This window comes from Pseudopodoces humilis, chromosome 5 (genome assembly GCF_049639895.1).
Source record: "Pseudopodoces humilis isolate 2021_Gansu_Grassland_sample_001 chromosome 5, ASM4963989v1, whole genome shotgun sequence".
Lineage (NCBI taxonomy): Eukaryota > Metazoa > Chordata > Aves > Passeriformes > Paridae > Pseudopodoces > Pseudopodoces humilis.
The window spans coordinates 47,992,394-48,002,393 of NC_142204.1; the positions used below are offsets into that span (position 1 = coordinate 47,992,394).

A 10,000-nucleotide genomic window follows, 5' to 3' on the forward strand; every position below is an offset into this window, starting at 1 on the left:
AAAAAAAAAAAAAAAAAAAAGAAGATATAAAAAGTTGGCCCTGGGCTTGCAGTTTGTAAGCCCTACAGACTCTGTAAGAAGCTTGAAGCTTTTTTTTTTTTTAAGGGAATTTGCCTGCTAGGCAGGTCTTCCCTAGCTCTCACAGTTCTAATTATTTCCTACTGCCCTAATGCTTTCTCTCTACTAAATTCTCCATTGACTGTAATAAAGTCTCCCTACTCTCAAGAGCTTGGAGAGCTGCCTTTTTTTTGCCTTTTTTTTTTTTTTCTTAAGACTGGAAAAGAGAGGGGGAGAAAGGGAGTGAGAGGAGCGTGCTTTCCAAGGTGGGGTTTCCAAGCTGTCGTTGCTCAAATAAGAATCTTATCCAGAAATTGTCTGCTCATTTTGCTCATTTCTGTGTGGGCTCTGGGTAATGCACTCTAGCAGGCTTTTGCCACTCTCCTGTGTGTAAGGTGTGCATCTTACAGTCCTATACACACTACTCATATAGATAACACTGGCCTACGTAGAGATTTTTTTCCAGCAAGTGAAAATAAATAGCAGGTGGAAATTAATTAGACCTTCCTTGCTGTTTTGGGAAGTGAACTGTTGTTTAATAATCACATGAGTGTGACAACATACTCCTCAATTTTAGAAAGCAGATAAATTACTGTGCCCCAAACTGACCTGCTATTTTTATTAGTCCAGAAGAACTGAGATGGTGTGAAAGGAAAAGATACAGCCTTTGAAATTCAGGATAGCTTTTAGTTAAGATTGAATACGATATTCTGCCTTCAATACCTTTATCTGACTGTTGGTGCCAGTCAGTTAAAAGGATGTTCATTTAAACATCTGATAGATAAACCGTAGTACACGGACAGTGGGAAAAATTGTGGCTTATAGTGGTGAGATAAATATTTTAGACAATGCTTGTTTTTTCAGTTGCAGTTTAGCACAAATCAATTAATCTGACTTCTTAATGCTTCCTCATGCCAGCCGAGAGCACCTGTTATGATAATGCTGCAGGAAGGATTCATGTTTTCTTTACCTGGAACCGCGTGTGGGTAGGGATTCTGGATTGCTGATTCTTGTCTCAAGTACAATAAATCTCATCTGTGCTAATTTGCAAAATACAATTGTCAATTTTATTATAAAACTTTGTTCAGAAAGGCCTTCAGAGGCCCACCATATGAGTGTGCACTTCAAAGTTTTATACTATAGCTTGTATTCTTCAGAATATCAGTTTTTTCTGTGTTGGGATCAAGACACTGTTGTCCCACTGCTGCTTATTTTATCCATTTTTAAACTTTTCACTTTACTCATAACTATCATCTTCACTAGTGAGAATATTATAAATAATAAAACGATTATCACTTTGAAAAGATGATTTTTTTTTTACCATGAAAATATATTCTTTTTCTCATGAAAGATGCTGATTTTGATCACTGATGCAGATTATACGTATTCTTTCTGATTATTCTGTGTCCTATAATGTACAACAGGAAGCTGTTTTTCTGAATGAACTTCCAGCACAAGGTGTTTGGGCATATTTCACATTTTTACAAGGAAAACTTATTTAAGCAGACACTAGTGTATTAAACCATATGGATACTTTATTTTGCAGTGTTACAATGGTGTTTGACCTAATTAGTGTTCTAAACATACTAACTTAGGTACATATTTAAAAATTATGCAGTGACTTGCCTCTGCTTCACTCAAGCTTTGAAAGCTGTTTTAGATAAAGTAAAAAAAAAAAAAAAAAGTGCCGAAACTCAAAACACCTTTACAAACATTCTCTTAGCTTTCCAAATTTTTTGTTCTCACACATTCAGCTACGTCCTTAATATTTGGCATTTTGATTTATTAAGCAATCTTAAGTCTTAAAGGCTTTTAGCGTACACCAGCGCAAGACTTCAGATGCATTGTGCCTTGTGTCAATGATGAATTAATTCCAGCAGAGCACAAAAGTTACTATTATTTAAGCCTAGCTCCTCACCTCTGCTTTTACATCACACTCCAGTTCTAAAAGGCTGCAGACTGGGCTGCGTCTTACGGAGGGAAGCGAGGCAAAGGCGGGTGTGTCACGTCTGTGGATGTAGCAGCGTGGGCACGCTATGGCCAGCGCAGGGCAGCGGGCGCGGAGAGCGCCCGTGGGGCGGGCTCCCTGCGGGCCGGGCGGGCAGCGCCCGCTGCGCTCCCGGCGCTCTTTGCGCTTCGCTCTCTGTGCTCCTTGCGCTGCGCTGCACTCCCTGCTCTTCCTGCCCTGCGCTCCCCGCGCTTCTCTCGCTGCGCTGTGCTCTCTGCGCTGCGCTCCTTGCACTGCGTTCCCTGCGCTGCGCTCCCTGCGCTTCTCTCGCTGCGCTTCGCTCCCTGCGCTGCGCTCCCTGCGCTTCTCTCCCTGCGCTGCGCTCCCTGCGCTGCGCTCCCTGCGCTGCGCTCCCTGCGCTTCTCTCCCTGCGCTGCGCTCCCTGCGCTGCGCTCCCTGCGCTGCGCTCCCGGCGCGGCCCCGCGGGGCTGGCAGCGCGCGCCGAGCCTCGCGTGAGCGGCACGTGCGGGGCACGCCGAGGCCGAGCCACGCGGGCCGCACCGCCCCCTGGCGGCCTCAACAGGGCCGCTCCCGCCGCTGGCCCGGGCCGGACCCGAGCCCTTCGCGCCGGGCCCGGGCCTCCCGCACCGCCCGGGCCGGGGCCCAGCCCTTCACGCCGGGCCTGGGCTGCCTGCACCGCCCGGGCCGGAGCTGGGCCTGGTACCACAGACCCCGCAAGCCGGGCGTGACACACACCCTGTCATAAATCGAGGAGGTCTAATTGCGGCAGGGCGCACTATCCTGCTATTTGTACAAATAAAAGACCCCATCTTGATGCAAAATAAACACAAAAGCACTGTTGTGACTATAACAGGGAGTCATATACTAATTTATATAATAAGTGGTTGTGCACGCTTTATTCAAGATTATGGCTGCAAGAAATGGCATGAATTGCTGGGTGTGTTTAATGCTGGATTATAGCAATTTGAAACATGTCAAACACATGGCTAATGCCTCATGCTTCACTCATTCTTGCGGAAACCTGCATAGCCACCATCCATTATACCCTTGGTAACAACACAATTCTGCAAGTAAATATTGTTACACTAAGTAACCTTTCAATTCAAGTTGTTTAGGAAGAGAAAATGCAATCTTGTGCAGTCAGTTCCAGTGTCAGTTTAATGTTTCAAAAGGGAAGTGGTGTAGAGAATAAGTATCTGTACAGTGACTTGCCGGCTTAAAACACACACTCGTGCACGTGCGGGCACACGGGCGCATAGAAAATGCCCAGTTTGCTGCAGGGGAAAAAAGTAAAACTGTAGCTTCTAACTCAGCAAGGTGGAGTATTGCTTTTTTTTTTGCATGGGTGATAGCTTTGCTACCCTTGCACGATTAGGTATTCAACCTGCAGTGCAACCATGTTCTAAAATGATCTACACTTTCACTCTCTCCTGCAGACAGCAGCAAATATTTTTCCTATACCTTTGTTTAAAATACCGGGTAGCAAGGCTTATATCCCACCTTTGGCGCCAAGAGTTACAGAATCACGGCAGAAGTAGGTGCTGGTGAATCTGTCTGTGAATGTGGGTGCGTGTGTGCATGTGTGCCTGTGTAGGCATGCTCATGACTGACAGCGAGTGTGACAGCAAGAGAAAAGAGAAGGATTAGAAAGTATGAATGTGTATAAATGTATGTAAACAGGGACCTGTATATTTTTTCTTGTCCTATTTGAATTACCAAACTTACAGCCTTAGTATCTGGCTGATACCTGTCTATTTCCTTTGTGTTTATTTATGCTTATTTTAGTAACAATCTGTACTATTGTTGTAAAAATAAGAAAAAAAGTGCATTAGTTTGCTCAGTAAGATGTTGCAGGTTCAAATTATTTCTTTACCAATAACTCAAGTTACTGATACATAGACATCAGAAATGATCCTTGTTTAGATGTTTTCAGTGCTTCAGTTTGTGAGGATTTAGAGTTGATAGTACATACACACACAAGTGCATAGACTCACGTATATATGTATGTCTATGCAAGAGAAAAGAAGAGAAAAGAAAAAGATTCTATGCTCTTCCTTTCTCCAGCAGTTACTGACAGTTGCTGACAGTGAGGAGGGGGCTGAGGACAGTCAACACAGTGCATTACTCTAGTCAAAGTTTTAGTGTAATTTTTAACAATGTAATTTTAAAACTAGACAAGTACTCCTCACACTTTATTTTTAACATAAAATTATAGGGTCTCTTTTTTATTCATTAAAATACTTCTGTGTTTCTTCCACTTCAGAAGAAATTGCCCTTTCTAGGATTGTTACTTTGTAGTTTCATTCTGTCTGTACCCAGCTGTTAGATGGGATTTGTTGTTTTCTATTGCCAGAATAGTGTTACTGATGATGTTACGTTGAAGCCGATTCTGCTGGCTCACAGACACTTTAACTTTAAATGTACAGCCTGAACTACACTCTGGGGCTTTGCAAGGATACAAAATCCACAAGACATAAAACCCTTTGGTTAATATGAACTGGAAGACATTTAACCCTTCTTTGTTAATTGTAATGAAACAGTCAGAGAGATGTAAAAACAGGAGGGATGATGTATTTATTTAATGCATTTCTGGGTGTTTTGTAATGTTTTGATTATCTAACATTTACACCCCTTTGCCCTTTTAATGTGCCTGGCTAAATGTACCACTGTTACTGTCTAACATTTGAATTTGTAAAAGATGAACCTGTCTGTTGGTTAAATCTTTGTTTGACTAAAAGAGGATTAACGTTTGAATTTCCCAAATTTCCAAATCCTTGTAACGATACAGCTGATGAAGTTTTAAATAAATTTCCACTCTGATACACATGTCCTTTTATTGAAAGTAAATATTGTAAAAATCGGAAAGGGCTGTCTGCTTCCACAGTTGTGGCATATCCGCATTAGAATTTTCATATAACTACTAAGGGCAATCAGACCCTTTTCTCTGAATATTTTAAACATTGTACATGTAAAATTTATGCCTAATTTGAATACTTATTAGCTGCCTAATCTCAGAAAAGAGTATTAGCTTTGTTTTTGCCTTGTAAAATTCATCACTGCTTGTATCACATTTTCCATTTCTATTATTTTTCTTCACTGATGTTCATAAGTGTTTTAGAAGGACTGTTTCTTCATAAACACATCTGGTGCTGATGTTGTTTACTGGGCTATAACAGCTGCCCTTCTTTATGTTGGCTGTGTTTGTGCGTAGTTTTTTTGCATCTTGCTTATTTCTGACCAGATCATCCTTAAATAACTCATCTTTTGCTGTTTTAACATTTTTGACACAATATATACTTGCCTTGTAGGAGCTTGTTTGTGGTAGCTCATACTGCATTTTAATTAATATCCCATGCACATAGTTAAAGTTGTAATGATCCTTTTCCTGCTCTTTTTTTTTTTTTTTTTTTTTTTAAGGAAAGGCAGTTGCTCATACTTTGCAAGGGAAAAATAGCTAAGTTAAATAATTAGGCTAAACAGCAAGCTTTGTTTCCTTTCCTGAGTTTGCTTACACATCCCTCTCCCTTCAGAGATGTTTTTTAAAATCACAGCTCAGCCAGGTTGTTGTGAGGACTCTTGTCAGTAGGTCGGGAGTGAGGATGAAGGAAGGGAGCTCCATTCTGATCCTGCAAGAGCAGGAGAGGACTTTGGTGGCTCTGAGAAGAGACACTGACCTTTCCATATTACAGATACAAAATGCACCTTGAAATTCTGGTTTGTAAGGGCACGTTGGTTCTTTATTTACTGCAAGGATTTCAACTGATCTTGGCAGGACATCTCATTGCAATCCTGGAAGTACAGTATATTTATGCAGTGAAAATGATAAAACATTTATTACTGTAGAGAAGGTAATATGCATAATTTATGCTGTTTTTAGCACAATCATTAGTGATATTCTTGATAGATTTTATTTCCAGCTTTCATATCTAATACATGCCTGGAAAATTAATTTTATATCTTTCATTTATTTGCCTATGTTAAAATTGAGTTTTAAGTCATCTTCAAGTGAACAGTTTGATTGCTGCTCATGCATAAGCTTAATTACTTCCCAGGAAGGACAGTATTAAATGTTTTAAATGTCAGAAAAATAAATGAATATCAGGCGTTTGATTAAAAAAATAGGCAATATCTGACGTGTTTGCAGCAGGAGCTTTTTCTTAAAATGCCTCCGAGGCAAAATTTTATTTAGTCACAAAAAAGGAGAAGCCCATTATACTATTTATCATTGGTTGATACCATATGATTTGTAACACCCTTACAAAATTTTAATTTTGTATGATTAGCTGTGCATCATTAAACAACAGCCTTGCATAAGATATGCTGTAAAATTCTGACAGAATCAAGATAGTGAATATTTTAACTAAGGCTGTATAGTCATCCATGGTTGTCAAAGCTAGATAATAGGAAATATAGAGCAGTGTGTGAAATTGTGCCTTCACTTAAACTGGTTTTATAGGTAGACTTTAAAACGTAGTCGTTCATAAATGCTATTGACCATGCTGCGTGCATGGTGTGTTATTTTGGCCGTTAAATGTAAGCACACAAAGCTTGCTTATAGAAATCATAATTCCAGTGATTAGCAGCTGTACGAAAGCAGAGTTTGCATTGCATTTCTTGGTAAACGGCTCTGCGAGGCTTTTTTCTTCTTCTAAAGATGCTGTCTGTGTAATTGGCAGAGAGGGACATCTTGATAATGGAAGTGTGAAGGTGTAACGCGTGTGTTAATTGATACTTCTTAATCACTTTTAGGTATTAAGTCATGATGCAGGAATCTGCGACAGAGACAATAAGCAACAGTTCAATGAATCAAAATGGAATGAGCACTCTAAGCAGCCAATTAGATGCTGGCAGCAGAGATGGAAGATCAAGTGGTGACACGAGCACTGAAGTAAGCACAGTAGAACTGCTGCATCTGCAACAACAGCAGGTAAGTTTGTTTTGTTTCCTGTTTGTTTTTAAACAAATAAAGGGCTGTTTTCAGAGGGGCACCCTTTTGGAGACCCTCGGTGTGTGCTGAATGTGGAGTGTCGTGGAAGTGAGGAGCATGGGGCATTATTTGTTGTTGTTTTAGTGCACGATAATGCTGAAATGCAAGGATCCCTTTCTTGTGGCAGCAACATCTTGATGATATGGCTGCATGCCACCACGTTTGCCTGGTGATTAAAATCCCGCTGCGTATTTATAAAAGTTGTGCCGAAGCCTTGCAGTGCATGTTTTCAGGAGCTGTTAGTTTACTGTGCGATTCGGGCATGCAGGACATGGTGCGGGGTTTTCCACCAGAGGGCCACATTACTTGAGACTTTGCTTCGCTTGCAGTGAATTGTGCCAAAGTCGGAGATGGGCAGTGAAGGGACCCTAGTGAAGGGACCAGAGTGACTTTTCTCAATAAAGATACTTTGCTGTTGTAGGTGTAATTAAAAAATGCTGGTTAGTTCAAAAGCACTGAAATAGAAAATACAGTATTCCTGTCTGTGTGTGCTTGTGTATGTGTGAACTGTAATAAGGACGTGTAATTCTGAAAACATGGGAAAAGAGAAGAAGCAGCTTTTCTGCTTTTTTTTTTTTTGTTTCCATTCTCATTTTGAAAACATATTTTTTGTCTGTTTGTGTTCCAAACAAGTTAATGGAGAACTGCTCTTGTGTTTAAAACTAGAATTCACCTGTTCTCTGACTGCTGACACCACCTAATTACAAGATGCAATCCATTAATTTTTGTCACTGCAAGATTTCTCTTCCTTTTAAATCTGAACAAACAAAACTCCTATTTTATCTGCCTAAGGAGTTGCTGCTCCATCAGGGAACACAGATTGTACTAATGCAGTGGAGCCCAAACCGTTTGGTAAACAATCGGGGTCTGATTCTGCAGAGTACCCAGGATCTGCTTCAAACTCCTGGAAGTCTTCGCTGCCTCATTCTTTCATTTGCTGAGCCCACTCAGCACCTTTGGAGCTCAAATCCTTAGTTTTTAAATGCTGAGGCTTTTTATTACAATGTCAGGTATTACATTAATGGAAGGAAAGTTGTCTTCTGTTAGATAAAATATTATAAAAATGCTGCTTTATAGAAACATGTTTTAACATGATAGATACATTGCATTTGCATGGGCCTCTGAAATAACAGGTCATAATAGCTCTTAAAATTGAATAATTTTTAGTGCTGAATTAAGCAGTGTACACTAGCTACATTTATAGTTAAATATTTTAAATGGTGACAGAAAATGTGGAAGAAGGTAATAGTTATATATTGAGATATGAGAAGTTGTTGAGGCTTAAATCTGTGTCTTGCTTCAAATTCAAGTGTATTCTATTTTAACAATTGAGCACTTACAGTATGACAGTCTGAAGAAATACAGGTTTCAGTGTCTTCATTATGTTCTTAGCAGGTTTCTACCTCTCTATATATACATGATTATGTGTGTATATATATACCTTGTGTTTTTATACTCTTTTCATATAAAATTGTACACATAGAAGCAGACACAAAAATTTAATATTATTTTCATTGAAAATTATGCCATCATCTTTATTCAGGTGTTCAGACTATAACAAAATTTCAAAATCCTTGTTGAGAACGAGTATATCGAATCGGTGAATATGTTTAGAAAACTAAATTTAAGTGAAGTACTTTAAAACACAAAAATGCTAATAGAATAACGTGCCACTTACATGTTTCTCAAAGTAGCAGTCCTAGGCATGTGTAGCCAATTTGTCCATACACCCTGAGATTCCGGTAGATAGCATTTGGAAGGACCACAGAGAATTACAACTGAAGATGAAAATATTCAGTTCAGTACTAATAACAGACAGGTTCTGAGGGGACAGGCTTAGAAGTGACAATCTTTTCTTCAAAACTGTGATTAGATCTTAAATAAGCAGGCAGGCAAAGTAAAACCATGGGTACAGTTAATAGGACTCAGGAGGCATTTTATGGTAGGGCTTGCACCATAGGATTTAAATACAACCTGAGTTAGGCATATGAATCCTTCTATAAAACATGTTGATGTGAAACATAAACACTAGTAAACATGCAGTAGGATGTCCTTCAGATAACGGGCTGAGCTTTGTGCTACTTTTACTTTTCTTCCTCCTTTTTTTTGTTCCTTTTTTTTCCCCTGTTTTTGACCAAATGCCTTTTCAAATATGAATTAAGAAGAAAATGATGGCTGCTTTTATTATTGTCACTGTAATAACGCTCTAAAATTATGTTTGTAATATGTGACTTATCTGGAAAAGTTTGACACACAGAGAAACAGAAGAAACCCTAGCAATCATTATTCTTAAGAATTTTTATTGTTTAAATATGTTCAAGATATACTCATCTCATGGTTTAATATTCTGGATTTGGCTTCTCTGAATCATTTTATTGGGAGTCTTCAAATAGACAAATTGAGTTTTTTGATAGCTTTTTCTAAAAGAAGCAAGTAAAATAATTGCTGGTTTTAATAATTTCCTTCAACTGGGAAGCTTTGTAAAGGGATGCTAATGCTTAAGAATTTGTTCATCAGCTGAGTAAAATCACAAAATAAGTTTTTATTGTGGCATGAATATTTACTGGGGAAAGTGAAACAAATGAAATTTTAGGCTGTATAGAAGGTCAACTAGGCTAAGTTAATTTTTTAAAGTTATATATGTTTGGATTTGTAGAAAGTAAATAAGATAAAACAGACTTCATTATGTTGTTGTATGCAACCATATGGAGTTTAGGCACTCTTGTTATTTTCTTGATGAACTATGTTGTTGTGGCCTTTATACAGAAATGAGAAGTTAGACTCAAATCAGGGAGTTATTTCTCATCCATGTATCAAGAAAGAATGACAGTATTCTATAATATATTGTAATATATACCTATAATATATTGTAATATATACTTGGTGATAAATGGATTGGGTGCTGTCACAAGTCATCAGGTCGGCTTTGAAGACATATGACTAGGATGTAAGCAACTTCTTATCTTGCTGTTGATATTTATAGATTT

General features: G+C 38.9%; 1 protein-coding gene across 8 annotated transcripts in view; it reads left to right on the forward strand.

Moving 5' to 3' along the window:
- Nucleotides 1-10,000, forward strand: part of FOXP2 (forkhead box P2) — a 400,421-nt gene that overhangs the window by 207,305 nt on the left and 183,116 nt on the right. For 7 of the 8 annotated variants that reach the window (XM_088054802.1, XM_088054799.1, XM_088054803.1 and 4 more), the window contains one exon: nt 6,776-6,953. In XM_088054802.1, coding sequence (XP_087910928.1) covers nt 6,786-6,953 — 168 coding nt within the window. In that variant the 5' untranslated portion in view covers nt 6,776-6,785. Of the gene's footprint in view, nt 1-6,775; nt 6,954-10,000 lie in introns of those variants that run through there. The other variant, XM_088054808.1, reaches the window with a different exon arrangement.